General features: G+C 46.3%; 2 protein-coding genes across 5 annotated transcripts in view; one reads left to right on the forward strand and one right to left on the reverse strand.

The window, feature by feature from the left end:
* CYP2B6 (cytochrome P450 family 2 subfamily B member 6) overlaps positions 1–3670 on the forward strand; it is a 24132-nt gene extending 20462 nt beyond the window's left edge. The window contains exons 9-10 of one of the 4 annotated variants that reach the window (XR_013408530.1): positions 1915–2792; positions 2919–3670. Coding sequence is in view for 2 of the 4 variants with exons in the window: in XM_077975856.1 (XP_077831982.1) it covers positions 1915–2096 (182 nt within the window). In the remaining 2 variants the exon portion in view is untranslated. 4 annotated transcript variants of the gene reach the window in all.
* Positions 2851–23128, reverse strand: CYP2G2 (cytochrome P450 family 2 subfamily G member 2). The gene is made up of 9 exons (XM_001100761.5): positions 21709–23128; positions 20647–20809; positions 18401–18550; positions 16541–16701; positions 15790–15966; positions 14035–14176; positions 11124–11311; positions 10872–11013; positions 2851–9483 (listed from the first exon to the last, which is right to left on the reverse strand). The coding sequence occupies exons 1-9, from the start codon at positions 21886–21888 to the stop codon at positions 9302–9304; spliced, it is 1485 nt and encodes a 494-aa protein (XP_001100761.3). The 5' UTR covers positions 21889–23128; the 3' UTR covers positions 2851–9301.
* Positions 23129–24192: the final 1064 nt, after the last annotated feature.

Genomic DNA, 24192 nt, shown 5'->3' on the forward strand with positions numbered 1-24192 from the left:
ACAGTGGCAGAAAGACAGACAGCAGGTGAACATCAGACAGTATACGGAGAAGAAGAGAGAGAGACACAGAGAGAGAGCCACATAAGGAGGAGGAGGAGGAGGCAGAGGAATAAGAGAAGAGGGAGGAGGAAAAGGAAGGAGGAGGGGAGAAGGAAGGAGGGAAAGGAGAGAAACAGAATAAGAGATAGGAAAAAGAGAGAGTGACATAAGAAGAGAGGAAGAGAGAATGAACAAGACAAATAAGGTATCTTGAGAGGGAGATGAAAAGGAAGGAGAGAGCAAGAGAGATTGGGGAGGAATCAGATTCAAATAGACGGAGATAGGAAGTTAAGCAAGATGGAAGAAAGCCCAAAAAAGGAGAGGAAAGGAAGAAAAACTGTGTCTGACAGGTATAGACAAAGAAAAAGACAGGGGTAGGGCTGCCAGGAGCAGAAAGAAAGGTATAACCCAAGCCAAAAAGGTGCTGCAGCCAAAGAAATTCCAAAAGGGGTCCAAACAGACGGCCCCAGAGGGGAGGGCGTGATGGGAGGGAGCTAACAAGCATCAGGCTGTTGTGGAAAACGTTAGGTCACACAAATAGTTACAGAAGGACAAGCCCAGAGACCTGCCTGTTTCTCAGCTCATGTCGCCCACCTTCTGGATGTGCCAAAGGGACGTGGACCCTTTTCCAGACACCTCCACGTAGACGCACTTGTCCAACAACTTGACAGGCGTAGGGAATGCCTGAAAACTCACATTTGACATGGCCTTTCCAAGGTCTGCAGATTATGAAACACTGAAGTGAAGGGAAAGGCTCCCTTTGTCTCTGCCTCAGCTTTTCCCAGCTCCCTTTGTTCTCATTTTTCTCCAAGTCTGTAGTTTAGAACCTACTGGGGGTTCCTTGCACCTCTGAGAATCAGTGGAAGCCATAGACCCTCCCTGTTTCATATGCATGAGTCCCATTCACAATTTATATACAATTTGGATTTCTTCCCCCATGAGCTCTTGAAGCCTGTGGATCTCAGGCTGAGACCCGAAGACAGCCTAGAGACACACACACAGACACATGGCCAGAAACACATACCCCACACATACCCCCAGAAACAAACACAAGGCGATAACCAAACCTTAAGGCTCCTTAGTACAAGCCAAGCGCTATCCTAAGAATTTTGTCAGTTGTCTCCTTTAACCTCACAAGAGCCCTTTGAGAGGGGTGCCATTCTCCCCGTATGACAAGTGAAGAACACTAAGAATGTTGTCATAAATACGCTCACACTCACACATGTAGAGGTACACACACACACACACAACCGGAAGCAGGTCATTATACTCTGTGGAGGTCACAAAACCCTTTGGAACTGTAACAGAAGGTACCAACTCTCTACTAGAAAAATGAACATGGCACTGGGCACAGTGGCTCATGCCTGTAATCCCAGCACTTTGGGAGGCCAAGGCTGGTGGATCACCTGAGGTCAGGAGTTTGAGACCAGCCTTACCAACATGGTGAAACCCCATGTCTACTACAAATATAAGAAATTCGCCAGGCATGGTGGCAGGTTCCTGTAATCCCAGCTTCTTGGGAGGCTGAGGCATGGGAATCCTTTGAACCCTGTGGGAGACGGAGGTTGCAGTGAGCCGAGATGGTGCCACTGTGATCCAGCCTGGGTGACAGAAAAAGACTCCACCTCAAAAAAAAAAAAAAAAAAAAAAAAAGGGAGAGAGAGAGTGAGTGAGTGAGAAATGAACATGGCACATCCACTCAAAGATTTGCACCTGGTTTCAGAGCAGCTTCCTCAAAGTCCACCCTGATTTGCAGGTTAAAGGCCAGTCTTATGCAAATCTGTTGCAATGAACATACGTTGGACTTAGGGACATAACAGGGCAAAGAGTATGCACCTGCCCTGTGCCCACGCTGGTGACCTTCTGTGTCCACAGGGAGGCGGATGTGCCTTGGTGAAGGCATCGCCCGCAATGAATTGTTCCTCTTCTTCACCACCATCCTCCAGAACTTCTCCGTGGCCAGCCCTGTGGCTCCTGAAGACATCGATCTGACACCCCAGGAGAGTGGTGTGGGCAAAATACCCCCAACGTACCAGATCCGCTTCCTGCCCCGCTGAAGGGGCTGAGGGAAGGGGGTCAAAGGATTCCAGGATCATTCATTGTCCCCACTTCTGTAGACAGTGGCTCTGACTCCCCGTAACTTCCTGCCTCTGAGAGACCTGCAGCAAGCCAGCTTCCTTCCCCTCCATGGCACCAGTTGTCTGAGGTCACATTGCAAGTGAGTGGAGGAGCGAGATTATTGAAAATTATAATATACAAAATTATATATATATAATTATATATATATTTTTAGATGGAGTCTCACTCTGTTGCCCAGGCTGGAGTGCATTGATGCGATCTCAGCTCACTGCAACCTCCACTCACGGGGTTCAATCAATTCTCCTGCCTCAGCCTCCCTAATAGCTGGGATTACAGGTGTGCGCTACCAAGTTCGGCTAATTTTTGTATTTTTAGTAGAGACGGGGTTTCACCATGTTGGCCAGGCTCGTCTCGAACTCCTGAACTTGAGTGGTTCACCCACCTTGGCCTACCAAAGTGTTGGGATTACAGATGTGAGTCACCGTGCCCGGCCATATATATATAATTTTAAAAATTAAGATGAAATTCACATAACATAAAATTAGCCATTTTAAAGTGTACAATTTAGTGGCATGTGGTTCATTCACAAAGCTGTACAGCCACCACCATCTAGTTCCAAACATTTTCTTTTTTTCTGAGACAGAATCTCGCTCTGTCACCCAGGCTGGAGTTCAGTGGCGCCATCTCAGCTCACTGCAACCTCCACATCCTGGGTTCAAGAGATTCTCCTGCCTCAGCCTCTGGAGTAGCTGGGATCACAGGCACCCCCCACCATGCCCGGCTAAGTTTTGTATTTTTAGGTGGTCTCGAACTCCTGATGTCAGGTGATTCACCTAGTTACAAATGTTTTCATTATCTTTCCCCCAACAAAACCCATTCCTGTCAAGCTGTTACTCCCCATTCTCCTTTTCATCTCAGCCCCTGACAATCTGGTTTTTGTCTCTATGGCCTCACCGATTCTGATTATTTCCTATGAACAGAATCATACAATATTTGACTTTTTTTTTTTTTTTAAACTAAGCCTTGCTCTGTCTCCCAGGCTGGAGTGCTGTGGTGCGATTTTGGTTCACTGCAAATCCACCTTCCGGTTTCAAGAGATTCTCCTGACTCAGCTCCCAAGTAGCTGGGATCACAGGCATGTGCTACCACGCCTGGTACATTTTCTTGTACTTTTAGTAGGGACATGTTGGCCAGGCTGGTCGTGAGCTCCTGGCCTCAGGTGATCCACCCACCTCAGCGTCCCAAAGTGCTGATATTACAGGCGTAATAGGTGATCTTTTGTGTCTGGTTGCTTTCACGTTGAACGCTATTTTTGAGGGTCGTGCCTGTTGTAGACCACAGTCACACACTGCTGTAGTCTTCCCCCATCCTCGTTCCCAGCTGCCTCTTCCTACTGCTTCCCTCTGTCAAAAGCCTCCTTGGCCCAGGTTCCCTGAGCTGTGGGATTCTGCACGGTGCTTTGGATTCTCTGATATGTTCCTTCGAATCCTCTGAGAATTAAATAAACCTCTCTAAAGCCTGACCTCCCCAGGTCAAGAGGTGATCTGTGCCATTTCGTGTGGGATTCTTTTGTTGTCAGGTCCCTAGGGATTTTTCTGGAAGGAACGTTGGTGAGAACGCCTTCCTCACCTCAATGCCAACTCTGTGCAGGGCCAAACTATTGTCTTGCTCATCACTGTACTCTCAACACAGCATGTGGCCTATGACAGGTGTTCAAAATATTTGCTGAGGAATGAATGGATGAATGAATGAGTGGCTAATCAGCATCCCCTACCCCCACAGCCCTCCCAAAATGGAGCTAGGCCTCTCCATCAGACTGTCTCCTCCATATCCCACTTTCTTCTGAAGCACAGAATAAATTATCATCCCCAAAGGGCCCAGGGTGCCCCCAATTCTGCCTGCCAGTTACTCTCGATCCCCTGTGCTGCAGTGCCACCTTTTGGTAAAGCTTAGCGCTATTCTTGCAGTGGAGCCAGTCTAAATCCAGCCTCCAGGCTGGACGTGGTGGCTCATGCCTATAATCGCAGCACTTTGGGAGGCTGAGACAGGTGGATCACCTCAAGTCAGGGGTTCGAGACCAGCCTGACCAATATACCGAAACCCTGTCTCAACAACAGCAACAAAATGAGCCAGGCATGGTGGCACAAACCTAGAGTTCCAGCTACTCAGGAGGCTGAGACAGGAGAATCACTTGAATGCAGGAAGCAGAGGTTGTAGTGAGCTCAGATCCCGCCACTGCACTCCAGGCTGGGCAACAAAGCAATACTCCATCTCAAAAATAAAAATAAATAAATAAACAAATCCAGCCCCCACACATTCCACCAGCAGGACCACCACCCTTCCCTGAAGGAGGGGTTGCAAGTTTAATATCTTTATCACAAGGATACATCAGCCAGCCTGTGGTCAAAGGGAAGCTGGCTCTGGGACTCAGCCCTGAGATGCTAACCTGTTGGCCTCTGCAGCACCTGCCAGCTTTGGGCTCCTTGTAGCCTCTGAAGAGTTAGCAGGGACTCTGCCAGTGCAAATGCATGGCACATCTTCTGTCACCAACACAGAAATAAAACAACAAACAGAGCAACTTGTCTTTTAAGAGCGACAGCAGAATGGAAGGTGGGTGGAATGAGGACCACAGCGCCCTCAGCCTTCTCACTCCTCATTGTCCCTAGTGACCTCTTCTACTCTGGATCTGGGGCCATCCTACCTCCCAGGGCTGCCTCTCTCCTGGGCTCTGGTCTCTGTCCTTTCTGGAGGAGCACTTTGCAAATAAACCACAGGGCTTTCTCAAGTCTGTCCAGGTGGTGAGATGGGTTAGTGCGGAAGGGATGGAAAAGGAGGAGGTGGGTAGATGGGAAACAGCTAGCAAGGCAGCAAGGCAGTTGGGGTGCAACTTTGGGTGGGACTCCGCAGACAAGCTTGGGAGTTCCTTTTTGGCTTATATATTTACTACAGAAGCTTCTGGAATCTTGTAAGGTGAAATGGAGAGGAGGCAGACTGGAGGGAGAAATTGTGATAGACTTGAAGCTTTGAATTGTGGTCCTGGGGTGGAGCAAGGCAAGAAAAGTACTGGAGATTGGGGTTTGAGGACTCTGCAATTATTTTTAGTTTTAAAAATCTCTCCCTGGTGCTCTCTGTCTTTCTTTTTTTCTCTCTCTCTCTCTCCATCTCTCTCTCCTCTCCCCACCTCTCTCTCTCCATCTCTCCCTTGTGCTGTCTCTCTGTCTCTCTGTCTCTGTCTCTCTCTGTCTCTGTCTCTCTCTCTCTCTCCATCTGCCTCAACCCTCCATCTCTCCCTGGTGCTCTTCTCAGTCTCTCTTTTTCTCTCTCTCTGTCTCTCTCCTCCCCCCTGCATCTCTCCTTGGTGCTCTTTGTCTCTCTCTCTCCCATCTTCCCCTGGTGCTATCTACCTCTCTTTCTCTCTCTCTCTCCATCTTTCTCTCTCCTCTCTCTCTTTCTCCATCTCTTTCTCTGTCTCTCTCTCTCCCCATCTCTCCCTGGGGCTCTGTCTTTCTTTTTATCTCTCTCTCCATCTCTCTGTCTGTCTCTCCCTCCATCTCTCCCTGATAGGCTCTCTCTCTCTTCTTCTCTCTCTCCTCCTGCCACCTCTCTGTCTCTCCATCTCTCCCTTGGGCTCTCTCTCTCTCTCTTTCTCTCCTCTCTCTCTTCATCTCCCTCACCCCCATCTCTCCCTGGTGCTCTTGGTCTCTCTTTCTCTCTCTACATCTCTCTCTCTCTCTCCTTCCCCCCCATATCTCCTTGGTGCTCTTTCTCTCTCTCTCTCTCTCTTCCTTTCTCTCTCTCCCCCATCTCTCCCTGGTGCGCTCTCTCTCTCCATCCCTCTCTCTCTGTTGTTCCCTCCATCTCTCCCTGGTGCATGCTCTCTCTCTCCATCTCTCTCTCCTTCCCCCACCTCTCTCTGTCTCCATATCTCCCTGGTGCTCTCTGTCTCTCTCTTTCTCTTTGTCTCTCTCTCTCTCTCTCTCTCTCTCTCTGTCTTCATCTCTCTCACCTCCCCATCTCTCCCTGGTGCTGTATCTCTCCTTGTTACTCTCCCTCTCATCTCTCCGTGGTGCTGTCTCTCTTTCTCTCTCTCTATCTTTCTCTCTCCATCTCTCTCTCCTCTCTCCTCTCTCTTTCCATCTCTTTCTCTGTCTCTCCCCCATTTCTCCTTGGTGTTCTCTCTCTCTCTCTCCATCTCTCTCTCTCTCTCCATCTCTCTCTCCCCTCCGTCTCTCTCTGGTGTTCTCTCTCTCTCTCTCGCTCTCTCTCTCTTTGTCTCTTTCTCTTCCTTTCTGTCCCCCTGGAAGCTTTTCTCTTGCTCTCTTCTTACTTACCCATGCTCATTGCCCAGATACCTCCCCTTCTGGCTCTCTGCCTGTGGGAAGGAGTAAGGTGGAGGTGATTATGTAATTGTTATGATTCCAGAGGATGGGGGTGAGGGATGAGGAGGAGATCAGGAAGGAAGACTTTCTTCTCACCCATCCATCAAACTGGCCTCATAGATACCTCCCCCAGCTCCACGGCTACTGAATTGGGCGGGTAGGTCAGATCACTGCCTCCCTCCCCCAGGGAAGGTCAGACAATGAATCATACAGAACCAGAGGGAGTGAGAGTCTCAGGCTGGGAGACAGAGGCTGCAGTCAGGTGGAGCTTCCCAAAGGAGACAGGCAGGCCTCAGGGCTCTCCCTCAGCCTCCAGAAAAGGTGAAAAGCAGTGGAATCAAGATGTCAGTGGAGGTTTTGGGGAGCCCCCAACTCAGCTGGGCTGAGGCCTGAGGAATCCAGTTCCTAAAGCCCCAAAACAGAGACCAACTAGTGAAATAGGTTTCAAATCTACCATATTCTGCCCAGCTTCACTGCTGCTGCTGGGTCTGAGTCAACATCACCAGTTGCAGTAGCTTGCTAATAGGTCTTTGCTTTCATATCCATCATATGATAGCTAGTGTGAGCCCCATAAAATATGTCAGTACATGTCACCCTCTGCTCACCATCCCTCCAAAGACCTCAATCACTTTCAGGGTAAAAAACAAGACCTCACCTTGGCACATAAGACCCCACACAGTCTGGCCCCCATCACCTCCCTGGTCTCGTTTCCTTCACTCCTACTCTGTCTTCCTCCTCCATGCCAGCTACACCTGCTCCCTGTGGATTCCTGGATGCACACAACCTCCTGCCTTAGGACTCTGCTGGTTTGTTTGTTTGTTTGAGACAGGATCTCACACTGTTGCCCGGGCTGGAGTGCAATGGCGCAATCTCAGCTCACCGCAACCTCTGCCTCTCAGGTTCAACCGGTTCTCCTGCCTCAGCCTCCTGAGTAGCTGGGATTACAGGCACCCGCCACCAAGCCCGGCTAACTTTTGTATTTTTCGTAGAGATGGGGTTGTCACCATGTTGGTCAGGTTGATCTCAAACTCCTGACTTCAGGTGACGCACCTACCTTGACCTCCCAAAGTATGAGGATTACAGGCGTGAACCATCGCGCCTGGTCGCTGCCATTTTTTTGTTTCTTTGTTTTGTCTTGTTTCTGTTTTTGTTTTTAGATGGTGTCTCCTTCTGTTGCCCAGGCTGGAGTGCAGTGGCAGGATCTCAACTCGCTGCAAGCTCTGCCTCCCGGGTTCACACCATTCTCCTGCCTCAGCCTCCTGAATAGTTGGGACTATAGGCACCCGCCACCACGCCCAGCTAATTTTTTGTATTTTTAGTAGAGACGAAGTTTCACCGTGTTAGCCAGGATGGTCTCCATCTCCTGACCTCGTGATCCGCCTGCCTCGGCCTCTGAAGTGTTGGGATTACAGGTGTGAGCCATCATGCCCAGCTGCTGCTGTTTTTAATCATTCTACCAGGAACACTCCCTTCCCAGATATCTTCATAGCTTGTTGCTCCATCACCTTGTGAAACCACCCCTAACCATCCATTTACAATTCCAATCACAGAATGTGTATCCCACTTATCAGCCTTGCTTTTCTAACGCGGTATGTCTTTCGCATATTTATTTCCTATGCGCTCTATTGTTCACCTTCCTTACTAGAATGTAAGCTCCTTGAAGGCAGGAGTTTTTGTCTGTTTTGCTTACTGAGGGATTTCAAGTCCCTGAAGACTATGCCGGCACTGTTGGGTATTCAATAAATATTGACTGAATAAATGAAAAAGAGGGAACATTGTTGTCAGTTAATGGAGTTTGGAAAGGGAATGATAGAAGGTGGGAACAACCGAGCTGTTGTCAAAAATGGAGTGGGGAGGCCCAGCATGGTGGCTCACGTCTGTAATCCCAGCACTTTGGGAGACCAAGGTGGGTGAATCGCTTGAGGTCAGTATTTTGAGACCAGCCTGGGCGACATGGCGAAACCCCATCTCTACTAAAATTACAAAAATTAGCCAGGTGCAGTGGCACATGCCTATAATCTCAGCTACTTGGGAGGCCGAGGCACAAAAATTGCTTGAACCCGGGAGGCGGAAGTTGCAGTGAGCCTAGATGGTGCCACTGCACTCCAGCCTGGGCCACAGAGTAAGACTACATCTCAAAACAAACAAATGGACTGGGGAGTATTTGGAATTGGGAGTTCAAGTAAGAGCAACTAGAAAGGAAGATTAGAAGAGATGACGGTGGAGAAAGGTAATGAGTCAGTAAGATGGGTGAGGATGGGACATTTTACCCAGGGGAAGTCACTGGAGCGGAGCTGGCAGAAACTATAATAACAAGTCAAGAAAGACATTTCAAGCTGTTGACTGTACCCTACATCGCTGTCACACATAATACACAATACACTTGCTACACTCAACAGACTTGAGGTCTTTGTTGACTTTTCGGGGGCTGGTGGGTAAAGACGAGAACCAAGCAGAAAGGATTTTAGACTACATTTTGGTCAAAATCACAGCACACACAAAAAGGGACAACATGAAGACACAGGGTCTACACTAAGAATTTGATGCAGCCAGAAACCTAAGCCACGGTGACCATGTGACCGTGAAACCTGCAGGCAGAGGTGCAAATCTTGCACAGGGCGTTGCTCTTCTATGGGAGGGGAAGACACGCAGCTGTACATTCTCAGGTGACCCTGGCTGACTCTGTAATCATGGTGCCTCCTCTTAGGGATGCTGTGAGGATTAGTAAGATGAGGAAGAGGGGTGCTCCTGAACATGAGAGGAGAGCTGCGTTCCCCGCTTCCTCCTTGCCCCGCAGGTGGCGCTCAGCGGGCCACGAGGCAGAGTTCATAGGTGGGGGGGATGTTGCCAAAGCCTGAGAGCTTGGGGGTGATATCGATGTCCGCGGGCGGCACCAGCGAGCGTGGAGAGAAGTTCTGCAGGATGGAGGTGAAGTAGAGAAAGAGTTCCATGCGGGCCATGGCCTCGCCCAGGCAGACGCGCTTTCCTGCAGGCACAGGGGAGGACAGAAGGAAGGGTCGCACCTGCACAGGTCATGGAGTGTCGGGGGTGTCTGGACTGACCACCCCACTGAGCCTCAGCTGCCTCATCAGCACCTCAGGACTCATGACTGTGCCTGCTTTATAAAGGGGTGTTACACAGGCTTAGTGGGTGTCTATAGTTAGGCTCAGCTAGGACCTGCGACTTCTCTGATGGCTCTGATTCCATCCCATTCCAAGAGGGAATGGTTCTATAGGATCCATGAGTTTCAAGGTTGTGTTCATTTCAGTTCCTCAAGGGTTTGTCAAATGCCTATTACGTGCCAGACACTGGTGAGAAAAAAAGTGAAACTCACCATTAATAACACCTACTGTTTGTAAGCCGCTCTTCCAATCGTTTGGAGGGATGAACCCCTGTTTCACAGACGGGTCCTGAAGTGACTCAACCAAGGCCCCACCATTTCTAAAAGGTGGAGTGGAGTCCAGGTTCCCAACCGCTGCCCTGACTCCAGGATCCAAACAACATACACTTTTGTTGTTGTTTTTTGTTTGCTTGAGACCAGGTCTCACTCTGTCTCCCAGGCTGGAGTGCAGTGGCATGATCTCGGTTCACTGCAACCTCATCTCCTGGGTTCAAGTGATTTTTGTGCCTCAGTCTCCCGAGTAGCTGGGATTAGAGGCACATGCCACCACGCCTGGCTAATTTTTTTATTTTTAGTAGAGATGGGATTTCACCATGTTGGCCAGGCTGGTCTCGAACTCCTGGCCTCAAGTGATCCGCCTGCCTCGGCCTCCGAAAGTGCTGGGATTACAGGTGTGAGCCATTGTGCCCCACCAATATATACTTAAAATGTTGCTGCACATAGATTTTATGCCATGAGTAGGCAAATGACTGTCTGTTGGGCAAATTTGCCCTGCTGCTTGTGTTCATATAGCCTGCAAACTAGGAATGCTTTTGGCATTTTAAAATGGTTGGGGAAAAAAGAGTCTTTTGTGATATATGAAGATAAAACAAAATTCAAATTTCATTGTCTGTAAACAGTTTTTCAGGCTCACACACACACTCATTCATTTACATATTGTCTATGGCTGCTTTTGTAGATCAATGGCAAAGGTTCAGAGGCTATCTGCCTGGAAACATAGAAAATATATCTTATTTTCTTCTTAACAGCCAGTTGGTTTATGCCCTGTTTAGTGCTGTCACCATCCTAACTTTTTTTTTTCTAACTATCAGGGTTAATTGTTCCAATATTTACTAATTCTGGGATTCTAAAACTTTATGGTTCTAAGATATAACCTTCAAATTCACATTGTGACTTGAACTTCAAATACAGATCAGTGGCTGGGGGGTGGATTTAGCACATGCCTGGGGGGAAGTCAGACCAGAGAAACCTACCAGAGGAAAAAGGCACAAAAGCTTCATTCTTCTTGAAGCGGCCCTGCTCATCCAGAAAGTGCTGGGGATAGAAGGCCTCTGGGTAGCGGAAGTATTTGGGGTCTTTGAGGACAGAGCCAAGCAGGGGAAATACGTCTGTGCCCTGGGGTGAAAATGGGGCAGTTAGGAGAAATCAGTGTTGGACTACAGGAGTAGGGAACCAGGGGGACAGAGGAGTGCAGTGGAAGGGAGGCAATGAGGGGGCTACCCCACCTTGGGCAGAAGGTAGCCTCGAAATTGAGTGTCCCGGATGACGTTGTGGGGGACACCCATGGGCACGATGTCTACCAGTCTCTGTATTTCGTGGATGACGGCATCTGTGTAGGGCATCTTGACCCGGTCATCCACACTTGGGAGCCGGTGTGGTCCAATCACCTGGTTAATTTCTTCATGGATCCTAGCTGGAAGGGGCCAGAAAATATAGTGGAGAACAGAGAGAAAAAAAACAGGAGGTGTTTTTGTTAGGCAAGCCAGGGAAAATCATGTATTCCAAGCTCCAACAGGAAGAGATCTCAGATGCAAGCCATGCATGTTTGGTCGCTTTTTTTTTTTTTTTTTTAAGCAGCCTGTCACACTGGCTGGAGTGCAATGGCATGATCTTGGCTCACGACAACCTCCGCCTCCCCTTCAAGTGATTCTTCTGCCTCAGCCTCCAGCGTAACTGGGATTACAGGTGCCTGCCACCCGCCCAGTTAATTTTTGTATGTTTAATAGAGACGGGGTTTCACCATGTTGGTCAAGCAGGTCTTGAACTCCTGACCTCGTGATCCACCCACCTTGGCCTCCTGAAGTGGTGGGATTACAGGTGTGAGTCAGGCACCCGGCCTGTTTGGTCGCTTCTTTGACTTAACAACTGACACACTGGTGGTGCTCAATTACTTGTCAGACATCAGGAGACAGGCAGCTTGGCGTCTTGAACGCTGCCACGACATTTGGTCTTTATTTAAAAGCATCAGAAAGCCATGGTGCCAACTTGGCTCTCATATATGGGATTTTTACAAAATGGGAAAGAGGCATGCTAGGTGACTAGGACAGGATTGACACAAATGGCAAGTGGGTATGTCACTGATTAAGATCACCACTGATCGAGTTACTCCTCTTTGCGCTTTAGGGTTTAGGGATGAGTGACTTCACCTTTTTTTTTTTTTTTTGGAGATGGAGTCTTCTCGCTCTGTTGGCCAGGCTGGAGTGTGGTAGCATGATGTCAGCTCACTACAAGCTCTGCCTCCTGGGTTCATGTCATTCTCCTGCCTCAGCCTCCAGAGTAGCTGGGACAACAGGCGCCCACCACCTCACCCGTCTAATTTTTTTTTATAGTTTTAACAGAGACGGGGTTTCACCATGTTAGCCAGGATGGTCTTGATCTCCTGACCTCGTGATCCACCCGCCTGAGCCTCCCAAAGTGCTGGGATTACAGGCGTGAGCCACTGCACCCGGCCTGTGTGACTTCATCTTCTGAACTTGTGTTTTGTCACCTTCAAAATGAGTGTGATGGTTGGACAAGGTCATAGAGTTGTAAACATTACATAAAGTCTGGTGTACAAGGAACTAGGACAGTGCTTGGCACATAGAAGCATCCAATAAATATTTGATTTGATTTGATTTTCTTTTCTTTTTTTTAGAAGGAGTCTCGCTGTGTCCCCAGGCTGGAGTGCAGTGGTGCAATCTTGGCTCACTGAAACTTCTGCCTCCTGGGATCAAATGACTCTTGTGCCTCAGCCCCCCAAGTAGCTGGGATTACAGGTGTGTGCTATCACACCTGGCTAATTTTTGCATTTTTAGTAGAGACAGGGTTTCACCATGTTGGCCAGGCTGGTCTTGAAGTCCTGGCCTCAAGCGATTTGCCCATCTCTGCCTCCCAAAGTGCTGGGATTACAGGCGTGAGCCACCGCACCTGGCCTGATTATTTAGACTGGTGAAAGACAACTCAGACAATGGAGGTAAGACTAGAAATGTTTGAGTGGAAGTGTGTTAGTGTCTCTTATCTGCACCAGGAGAAATCCTTTGGCTTGTTTTGAATTGCATTATTAAGGAGAGGGGCCAAAACTGGGAATTTTCCTTAAGCAAGTAGTGAGTTCCTCGTTACTAAAGTTACTCAAATGGACCAGATCATAAGTTATTGGAGACGGATTCTATTTAACTTTGGCAGGGCGGTTGGCTCAATAATGGCCATCAGAGATAACTACCTCCAAGTCTCTAAAACCTAATGCCTGGAAGGCTGTGTATATAAGGGTAACAAAAAGACAAGAGAGACTTTGAAAATGCCAGTAAATTAAGAATCTTGAGACGAAAAGATTAGCCTGGATTGCTGAGATTTGCCCTCAATAGAATATTGTGTGTCTGCATAAGAGAGAGGCAGGAGAATCTGAGTTAGAAAAAAAAAGATGTGAGGCTGGGCGCAGTGGCTCACACCTGTAATCCCAGCATTTTGGGAGGCCAAGGCGGGTGGATTACCTGAGGTCAGGAGTTTCAGACCAGCCTGGCCAACATGGCAAAACCCTGTCTTTACTAAAAACACAAAATTAGCTGGGTGTGGTGGCACACACCTGTAATCCCAGCTATTCGGGAGGCTGAGACAGAAGAATCGCTTGAACCAAGGAGGCAGAGGTTGTGTGAGCTGAGATCACGCCACTGCACCCCAGCCTGAGGAACAGAGGAAGACTGTCTCCAAAAAGAAAAGACAAAGAATAAAAGATGTGATGCCAGAAGCAAACAGAGGTTTGAAGAAGCTACGCTGCTGGCTTTGAAGATGGAGAATAGAGTCGTGAACCCAGGATTACAAGGAGTACAGCTTTAACACCCAGAAAAGGCAGAGAATCAGATGGTCCGTTGGTGTCAGCCAGTGAAAGCCTATTTGAACTTCTGAAATTCAGAACAGAAGGATAATGCATTTGTGTTGTTTTAGACGACTAAGTTCCTGGTAATTTGTTACAACAGCCATAGGCCACAGACACCAAGTAGAAGATTAAGTTAAATGACCCCCACAGTCGGGGATGTCGTGTTTCACGCCCTGAAGTTGTCAAGGGTGAAGAGTCTGAGGCCGTGGGATTCTAGATTTTCAAGATGATGTCTTCTTTATGTTGGGAGGGGGACGTACCAGATAAGCAGCTCAGGGCGGACTCACCTTCCACTTCGGGATGCTTCATTAACAGCAAGAATCCGTAGCGCAGTGTAGAGCTCACCGTCTCCGTGCCAGCAAAGAAGAGGTTCAGAGTGGTGAGGACCAAGTTCTTGAGGTTGAATTCTGTACGAGGATTATTTTCATCCTGAGAGTGAGGGGATAGTGAATGGAGTCACTCTCTTCTGTCTTTATTGTCTTTTTTTTTTTTTTTTTTTGAGACAGAGTCTCGCTTAGTCGCCCAGGCTGGAGTGCAATGGTGTGATCTCGGCTCACTGCAAGCTCCGCCTCCCGGGTTCACGCCATTCTCCTGCCTCAGCCTCCCGAGTAGCTGGGACTACAGGCGCCCGCCGCCTTGCCCGGCTAGTTTTTTGCATTTTTAGTAGAGACGGGGTTTCACCGTGTTAGCCAGGATGGTCTCGATCTCCTGACCTCGTGATCCGCCCGCCTCGGCCTCCCAAAGTGCTGGGATTACAGGCGTGAGCCACCGCGCCCGGCCTTTTTTTTTTTTTTTTTTTTTTTTTTTTTGACAGTCTCGTTCTGTTGCCCAGACTGCAGTGCAGTGGCATGATACCATCTCACTGCAACCTCCACCTCCCGGGTTCAAGCGATTCTCCTGCCTCAGCCTCCCGAGTAGCTGGGGTTACAGGCGCCCGCCACCATGCCTGGCTAATTTTTCTTTTTTTGAACACTTAGTAGAGATGGGGTTTCACCATGTTGGCCAGGCTGGTCTCAAACTTCTGACCTCAGTTGATACACCCACCTCGGCCTCCCAAAGTGCTGGGATTACAGCGTGAGCCACTGCGCTTGGTCTATTGTCTTATTTTCTCATTAGCTTTTTTGTCTATTGTATAGGGAAACAATAGGTGGGTAAACCAAGCATGTCTGGGAGAGAACACAGTCAGAACAAAGGTCCTGGGGCAGGAACGTGCCTGGTGTGTTAGAGAAACAGCAAGGCAGAAGCCGGGGTGGATGGGATGGAGTGAACAATAGGGAGGATGGGAGGAGAAGAAGAATGTAGGATGCCTTGTAAGATTTGAACATGTAGGGACAGTAGTATATAGAATTTAAATTTCCAAGGGCAAAGATTCGATAATATAAAAATATAAATTTACAAATGTATAAAACTCTAAGAAATGGTGATACAGAAGTATTAACCTTCTACATTTCTATAGAGATATAGAAATAGAGATACATATCTATAGAAACAGAGATATAGCTCTATATAGAAATAGATGTATATCTCTAAACAAATTCAGAAGGTTAATACTTCTGTATCATCATTTCTTAGAGTTTTATACATTTGTAAATTTATATTTTTATGTTATTGAACCTTTGCCCTTGGAAATTTAAATTCTATACCTATGTCCCTACATGTTCAAATCTTTTAATTTTAACTTAAATGTTAACTTAAACTTTAAACTTCAGAAAATTTCTAAGTTTTTGAGATTCTAAGACTCAAAACTACAGTTGTAACTCTCTGGCATGTATAAGGTGGAAGATTTTAAGTTTCCAAGTTCCTAAATTTTCCAAATTCCTAAAATTTCTAGATTCAAAGTCTGTTTTAAAGCTGTAACAGTTTGTACTTTTACAGTTTCTATACTCATCTGTAGATAAAAGTAAACCCTGTGAAATAATGCTTGTTTTTTTATGTTTTGTTTTGTTTTGTTTTGCCCTCAGTGTTTGCAGATTGGTGGAAAGTTGCAGGGACCAGTGGTTGAGAAAATGAGAGGGAAGGACCAGTGGAAGAAGAGGAGATACCTGGTGCATCTTGATGAGAAAGCAGTCAATGAAGTCCCGAGGGTTTTGGGGGTCAAAGGATGCTTCATTGATCTTGACCCTGGAGGCAATGAAGTCCTTGAGCTGTTCTATCAAGTAGTAGACGCGATTGTGTCTTCCTGGCAAATACTGCATGATTCCAGAGTACATGTCATAGAGCTGTGGGAATACGTAAGGGGACTTTGTCACTGATGGGTGCCAGGGGCCCTCATGGGCTGAGTCTGGAGTTGGACAGCTGGGCTCAAAGTCCAGTGCTGGGTCTAAGAATCAGGTGAGGCCCTTTTGCTTCACGGAACTTGGGTCCTATTGAGACAGTAGTTCCCCCTTCACCTTGGTTTTGCCTTCCACCATTTCAGTTATGTGTGCAGTCAACTGCAGTCTAAAAATATTACATATAAGATATTTTGAGAAAGAGTACATTCACATAACTGTTGTTAGAATATGTTGTTATAATTGTTCTATTTTATTACTTATGAATGCCAGTCTCTTACTGCACTCAATTTATACATTGAATTTTATCACAATATGTATATATCAGAAAAACTTAGTATCTATAGAATTGGGTACTATCCATGGTTTGAGGCATCCACGGGGGTCTTGAACATATCCCCCAGCAATGAGGGGGAACTACTGTACTAACCTCCCGGGGGTGTGGGGAGGATCAAGTGGGGTATAGGAAGGTGCTTAGTTAACTGGGGTTGGTGCGTGGACAGAGAGGTGGCTGGGTGGGCACCTGCGCCCAGGGAGTGCTCATCTCAATGAAACTCTCATTGATCAACCGCAGCAGATTCAGGAACTGCTTGTCCTCATAGTCGAAGCGACTTCCAAAGACAACAGAACTGATGACGTTCGAAACGGTGCGGCTCAGCAGGAAGGTGGGGTCGATGGGGGCACCTGGGCAGTGGAAATTGTTTATGTTGGAGGTAATCGTCATGAATATGGGGTGTGGAGTCACCGTGATGCATCTGAGTCCCAGGTCTACTACTTAATTACATGTGCGAGCCATTTCATTTTTGTGTTTTGGGTCTAGATTGTCCAATCTGCAAATTGTTTTGGGAACCATTTCATTGATTCACGAGGATTCAATATCATTATCCGTATAAAATAATTAGCACAATGCCTGGCATACAGTAAGCACTCAAGAAAAGCTAGTTGAGCTTAATCATTATTTTGTATTATTATTACTTAAATGTGTTGATGTTAGAGACTCACATATTTGGGGAAAAATGAGATAAGGGACACATTATAAAAGTTCCTGAATTCTGTCTAGCTCTACGATGATTCCATTTGGGCAATTAAAAAAATCCTTCCTGGTCCGGCGTGGTGGCTCATGCCTAGTAATCCCAGTACTTTGTGAGGCCGAGGCAGGCAGATCACAAGATCAGGAGTTGGAGACCAGCCTGGCCAACATGGCGAAACCCCGTCTCTACTAAAAATACAAAAATTAGCCAGATGTGGTGGCAGGTGCCTGTAATGCCAGCTACTCAGGAGGCTGAGGCAGGAGAATCACTTGAACCTGGGAGGTGGAGGTTGCAGTGAGCCGAGATCGTGCCATTGCACTCCAGCCTGGGTGACAAGAGCAAGACTCTGTCTCAAAACAAAACAAAACAAAACAAAACAAAATTCTTCCCTTGCCCTCACCTACAACTTCTGTAAAACAAGATCAGTAGATATGGGAAGAATTTCTCTAAAATAATGCACATATTCACAGATACACAATTTTATGAATAATGTCTGGGGTACATGGGCATTTGAAGTTTTTATATAGACCTGTTAATCACCCATGTAGACCAGGCAAGGCGCCTTGGATGCAGAGAAAATGTGTCTCTATTTCTACCTCTTATCTATTTTTCTGTCTTGTTTTTTTTTTCCAGCCTCTGTGTCCTTTCTCTATAGATCCCAGTGTTTCTAGACCTTATTTTATGGTGGGACTGAACTCCTTTTAAAACATAATGAAATGAATATAGAGTTTCAAATTTGCAAGATAAAAAAGTTCAAAAGATTTTTTTCACAACATGAATATACTTAACACTAATTAACTGGACACTTAAAGAGGCGAATATGGTAACTTTTATGTTATGTATTTTTTACCACAATATGGATATACAAATGTAATGAAATTTGAGCCTGTCTTCAGGAAAAGTCACAAAGTCACATGTCGCCAAAATCTGCATAGGATATCAAGAGCTCACAGACCCCCTGAGATCCACTGATTAAAGTTTCTAGAGAAGTGGTCTCTAAGGGTCTTCCATGTTTACTGTTTTGTTGTTATTTTTTTAAGAGACAGAGTCTCACTGTGTCTCCCATACTGAAGTGCAGTGGCACGATCATAGCTCACTGCAGCCTTGAACTCCTGGACTCAAGCAACCTCCGGCGTCAGCCCCACAAGTGGCTGACACTACGGGCCTGTGCCACCATGCCCAGCTCATGTAAACTTTTAATATGGAAGCTGGCCAGAAATCCCAGTGGATTCTTAATATTTTCCCTCTTCTTCCATTCCAGAGCTTTCTCCCACCAAAGCTCATCTTCTCTTGACTGAGAGCTCCATAACCACCCAGTCACCTAGTGGCCCTCCCCCTTGTGGCCCCCATACCCTTGGTCTTCCGGAACTCCTCCAGTAGGTAGCTGGCCTCCTCCCGAATTCGCTCCTCAATGCTCCGCTTTCCCATCCCGAAGTCCCGAAGGATGGTCAGGGAGAAGCGTCGGAGAATCCTCCATCGTTCTCCATTGGCCAGAGCCACACCTGCCAAGATCTCAGTCTCAGGCTTCTGCCTCCCTCCCCTTGCTGTGTTCAACTCGGTGCTACACAGTGATGGGGAAAGATTATGAAAGCTCTAGACTGTGCTGTCAAGGAAGCCATTCTCAACCTTCAAGGCTCAATCAAGAGAGTAAGGTTCCCTCTCTCCAGGATCCTCGGAAAGAAAAAAAAAAAAAGTCCAGACTGAGGTGGAGGAAAAAGGAATCAGTGCAGGAGTGATAGGGGGAGACCAAACAGTGTTTCTTACAGGAAAGAGGGGTGGAACTGGATAAATAAAAAAAAAATAACTGAGTGAATGCATAGGAAGGTGGAGGGATGTATGGACAGAGTGCCATATAGAGTGCCCTGGAATGGGGATATTAATTCTTTTTTCTAAGTAATACTTGGATTTTCTGTATGTATACACATATGTGTACGCAGAAGCTCACACCTGTACATAGATATACCTACGAAAAAGGAGTTACCGTGTAGTAAGAAACATTTAGAAATTACTAAATGTGTGGACTGATGAGAGTCTTATACCAATGCACTAGATCTAATGAAATTATTTTGCTTTATTGATGAATGGAAGGAAGAGTTTATGACTGGAATGATGGATGGATGGACGGATGGATGGATGGATGAATGGATGGAGGGATGGATGGATAGAAGACTTAATAGATGGGTGGATGGTTAATGGATGGATGGTTTGAGATAGATGGATAACGTTTGGAGAGTGGATAGAGAGATCGATAGACGTATAAAAGATGAAAGAATTAATGAATGGATGGAATGATGGATAGATGAATAAATAGTTAATTGACCGATGTATAAATAATAGAGTGAAAGATGTTTTTATAGAAAGAATAATGAATGGATTTTCTGATGAATATGGATCAATGGACAAAAGGAAGAAAAGGTAATAGAAAAAAAGAAAGAAAAGAAAGAAAGAGAAAGAAAGAGAGAGAGAAAGAAAGAAAGAAAAAGAAAGAAAGAAAGGAAAGAAAGACAGCATGTGGTGAGCCTGCTTGGAATCGAAGGATATGGGCAGTTAGAGATGGATGCTTGGGAGAAAGATATCTACCTAAGTGAAGGAGGCAGAGACCTATGGGTTAGGTATGTGGATGAGTATAGGAAGATGAGAAATAAGGTTGGCTATGAGAGCTTTAGTGGGTGCATAAAGAATATCACTAACCGCCAGGTTCAGTGGCTCATGCCTGTAGTCCCAGCACTTTGGGAGGCTTAGGTGGGTGGATCACCTGAGGTTGGGAGTTCGAGACCAGCCTGTCCAAAATAAAGTAACCCCATGTCTACTAAAAATACAAAATTAGCCCTGCATGGTGGCTCATGCCTGTAATCCCAGCTACTTGGGAGCCTGAAGCAGGAGAATCGCTTGAACCCAGGAGGCAGAGGTTGTGCTGAGCTGAGATCGTGCCATTGCACTCCAGCCTGGGTAACAAGAGTGAAACTCCATCTCAAAAAAAAAAAAGAATATCACTAATCCATTAAAAATAAGAGCAGAAATAACAAAGAAAACAGTTTAGAGTCAGATAGCATAGGCTCAAAATAAAGTGATCCTACCACTTACTGTGTGACATTATCTAATCTTTATCTTAGCTTTTTCTTTTCTTTCTTTTTTTTTTTTTTTTTTTTTAACAGAGTTTCACTCTTGTTGACCAAGATGGAGTAGAATGGCATGATCTTGGCTCACTATAACATCCGCCTCCCGGGTTCAAGCGATTCTCCTGCCTCGGCCTCCCCAGCAGCTGGGATTACAGGCATACAACACTACGCTCAGCTAATTTTTATTTTTAGTTTTTAGTAGAAACAGGTTTCACCATGTTAGCCAGGCTGGTCTCAAACTCCTGACCTCAGGTCATCCACCCGCCTCAGCCTCCCAAAGTGCTGGGATTACAGGCGTGAGCCACCATGCTGGCCTATCTTAGCTTTTCATTGACAACATTAGTATAATGTTAACAGCTCTCCTAAGGGAAGCAATGCAATAAGTCATGTAGAGTACTTACTTACCAAAGAACCTGGCATAGAGGGAGTGCATTGCAGTCATTTCTGGTTTTATTCTTTTTGTTGTCGTTGCTACCTACCATGACCTTGGAAGTTTCGCTCTATTGAAGCCAGTTCTCCACGGCCACTGAACTCATCCGCTTGGTCTACCAAGGCTTCCTTCACTGCTTCATGTCCACATAAAACCACCACTGGCCGGGGACCCATGTACACAGTGAACACAGGGCCGTATTTCTCCCTGAGCTTGGAGTGAAGGAAAACACAAGAGGAGGGACTGATTGGAGTACCAAGTATAGGCCAATCGAGGATTTTAGAGGATGGTGATTTCAGGGGGATATAAACATGGTACTAAGGAACCAAGGTAAATCTGGGCTTGGAAGGACTATTGGGAAACAGGCACGGAAGTCTTGACTTCTATCATCCTAGGCAAAAGCTCATCCCTCCCCACAAGACTTACTGTTCTCATCTATAAAATAATGGACCTGGATTCGATAAATTCCAAGATTCATACTTCTCTCTCTGAAATGTTAAATTTCTAGAATCTTAGACTTCATGATACCAAGTCTCAAAGCGCTAAGACAACCTGAGTCAAAGTGTCCTTGTGTTTAAAAATATAATGTACTGTGATTCCAAAGTCCTGAGATCATGAAAGTCTTATTTCAATGCACTGAGAATGTGTGTTTCCAACATTTCAGGATTCTGGAATTTCAGAATTCTTTTTTTTTTTTTTTTTTTTTTTTTTTGAGACGGAGTCTCGCTCTGTCGCCCAGGCTGGAGTGCAGTGGCCAGATCTCAGCTCACTGCAAGCTCCGCCTCCTGGGTTCCCGCCATTCTCCTGCCTCAGCCTCCCGAGTAGCTGGGACCACAGGCGCCGCCACCTCGCCCGGCTAATTTTTTGTGTTTTTAGTAGAGACGGGGTTTCGCCGTGTTAGCCAGGATGGTCTCGATCTCCTGACCTTGTGATCCGCCCGTCTCGGCCTCCCAAAGTGCTGGGATTACAGGCTTGAGTGGTATTTCAGAATTCTAAGATTTGCAAAGTCTGTGCTTCTGAGAGTCTATCTTTAGAAGGCATAAGGTTCTATGTGAATCTGGCTACAGGATTAGTTGCTCTAAGCCCTGTTAGAGGAGACAGACACACTCACCTTCATGAAAGACTGAAACGTAGCGTCAGTTCGAACTTGCAGCAGGTTCCCCAGGAAAGGAATTGGTGTAGGACCTGGGGGCAGCTTTCCTGCCTTATTCATTCGTTTCCAGGCAATGAGGACAAGCAGGCAAGACAAGCAGAGTGCCAGAAAGATGGTGACAGCCCCTCCCAGCTCCATGGTGCCAGGTCAACAGGTTCTGTCCTGGGCACCAGATCCTGCCTAAATAGGTCCTGGGAGATCAGCTTATACCGAAATCTGAACACCCTGGGATTCAAGTTTTCCGGGTTTGAATGTCATTGGAGAAGAGATTGCTTTATTTGGGGGGTGGTTATATAACCTATAATCTCCCATCTGAATAAGGGTAAATTGAATTCACACAGGGAAATCCTCCGGGGCCATTCCCCTTTCTTCATATTTCCAGTCTGCCTGTTCTTCTCTCTCAGCTCAATAGAATTGACAGAATTTCTTGGTTGGGGGTAAGACGCAGATTATTCTCTTTTTAGGCTTTTGGTTTTAGGATCCAAACAATCTGGATACAAGTGGCAGCTCTGTCTTTTCTTCACTGGTCAAGTCACTTAACCTCTGGGACTTGTTTCACCATCTATCAAATAGGGAAACCATGTTATTTTATTTGTATTATTTTATTTTATTTTGTTTTATTTGAGACAGATTCTCACTCTGTCACCCAGGCTGGAGTGTAGCGGCGTGATCTCATTTCACTACAACTTCTGCCTCCCGTGTTCAGGTGATTCTTATGCCTCAGCCTCCCAAGTAGCTAGGACTACAGGCGTATACCACCATGCCCAGCTAATTTTTGTATTTTTCTAGAGATGCAGTTTCACCATGTTGGCCAGGTTGGTCTTGAACTCCTGGCCTCAAGTGATCCACGCCCCTCAGCTTCCCAAAGTGCTGGAACTACAGGCGTGAGCCACCGCAGCTGGCAGGCCATGTTGTTTTAGAAAGTCTTGATAGACAACAAGGAAAACTCTTTGTTCATTATTTAATTAAGGATAACCCTAATTAATCAGTTATTAAATTTTTTTAATTGATACAATAATTGTACATATTTGTGGGGTACAGTGTGATGTTTTGATATATGTATGCAATGTACAACAATCAAATTTGGGTAATTATTATATCCATTACTGAGACATTTGTCATTTCTTTGTGGTAAGAACATTAAAAATCCTCTCTTCTAACTATTTTGAAATATGCAATGTATTATCGTTAACTACAGCCACCCTACTGTGTAATGGAACACTAGAATGTCAATAAGGCAAGTAAGCTGAAGATTTAGAAAACAAGAGAAATAAATCAATTGAAAGGGTTTTGTTCAAAAAGTTCTTGTTTTCTACTCAAGATAATGTTAAATAACAATAACCAAAGATTACCTGTGTTGGTGTATCAGAACTTTGCTGTATCAAATTTAAAAAAAGAAATAAAAAAGAACTTTGCTGTAGTGTGTGTCGGGGTGTGTGTGTGTGTGTGTGTGTGTGTGTGTGTGTGTGTATTTTGAAAGCCTAAGGTGTAGGGATCACCCCTGAACTGCAGTCTCTGGAGGGGAACGTCTCCTCCAGCGAAATTAGTGATTGCGTTTCTTATAATCTGAAAAGTGATTCACTACCTTTTCTGCACCAAATATTTTCAAAGCCTTATTGTCCTGAAATGAACTTCCTGGATATCATATCCTACCCACATATACTATTTAACAGAATTCAATGTCCTTTTCATGCGACTGTATTCTCAGACTTGGAAGCTGAATCCCTCAAGGTATCTGTAGGTTTGGGGAATGGGGTTTGGCTGGCTGAGCTGAGGCATCCTGTGTCCAGAAGTGGTGGAAATTCTGGGAAAACTGAGTGACTCACACACAGTATCACTTTTTGTCTCTTGGATCTGCTACTAGAATGTCCTTCTTGGAGTAGAGACTCAGCTTAGCCCAACTCCTTTGACTCTCTTAGCTTTTGCCTCCCCATCCCATTCTGATCCTCACCCCCCAACACTTAACACCCATTCAGGACTAATCTCTTAACCCTCTCGTGGTGGTGGTGTGTGTGTGGTGATGTTGGTTGGTTGTGAGTCTGGTTTTCCGACTCAGACAGGAAGGGAGAGAGCAAGTGCTCTTAGAACAGCTCCCCTAGGCCGGGCACGGTGGCTCAAGCCTGTAATCCCAGCACTTTGGGAGGCCGAGATGGGCGGATCACGAGATCAGGAGATCAAGACCATCCTGGCTAACACGGTGAAACCCCGTCTCTACTAAAAAATACAAAAAACTAGCTGGGCGAGGTGGCGGGCGCCTGTACTCCCAGCTACTCGGGAGGCTGAGGCAGGAGAATGGCGTGAACCCGGGAGGCGGAGCTTGCAGTGAGCCAAGATCAGGCCACTGCACTCCAGCCTGGGCGACAGAGCGAGACTCCGTCTCAAAAAAAAAAAAAAAAAAAAAAAAGAACAGCTCCCCTCAACATCCCACCTCCAGATAGGAAG

Source organism: Macaca mulatta, chromosome 19 (assembly GCF_049350105.2).
Source record: "Macaca mulatta isolate MMU2019108-1 chromosome 19, T2T-MMU8v2.0, whole genome shotgun sequence".
In the NCBI taxonomy this organism is placed as follows: domain Eukaryota; kingdom Metazoa; phylum Chordata; class Mammalia; order Primates; family Cercopithecidae; genus Macaca; species Macaca mulatta.

Bases quoted from the DNA above. Each gene is read 5' to 3' on its own strand.
- CYP2G2 (XM_001100761.5), bottom strand. From the start codon at position 21,888: ATGGAGCTGGGAGGGGCTGTCACCATCTTTCTGGCACTCTGCTTGTCT. The intron at 11,312-14,034 runs GTGAGTCCGCCC...GGCCCCTTCCAG, and splicing joins GAAGCATCCCGAAGTGGAAG to CTAGGATCCATGAAGAAATT. The intron at 9,484-10,871 runs GTAGGTTTCTCT...CTGTGCCTGCAG, and splicing joins TTTTGTGCCTTTTTCCTCTG to GAAAGCGCGTCTGCCTGGGC.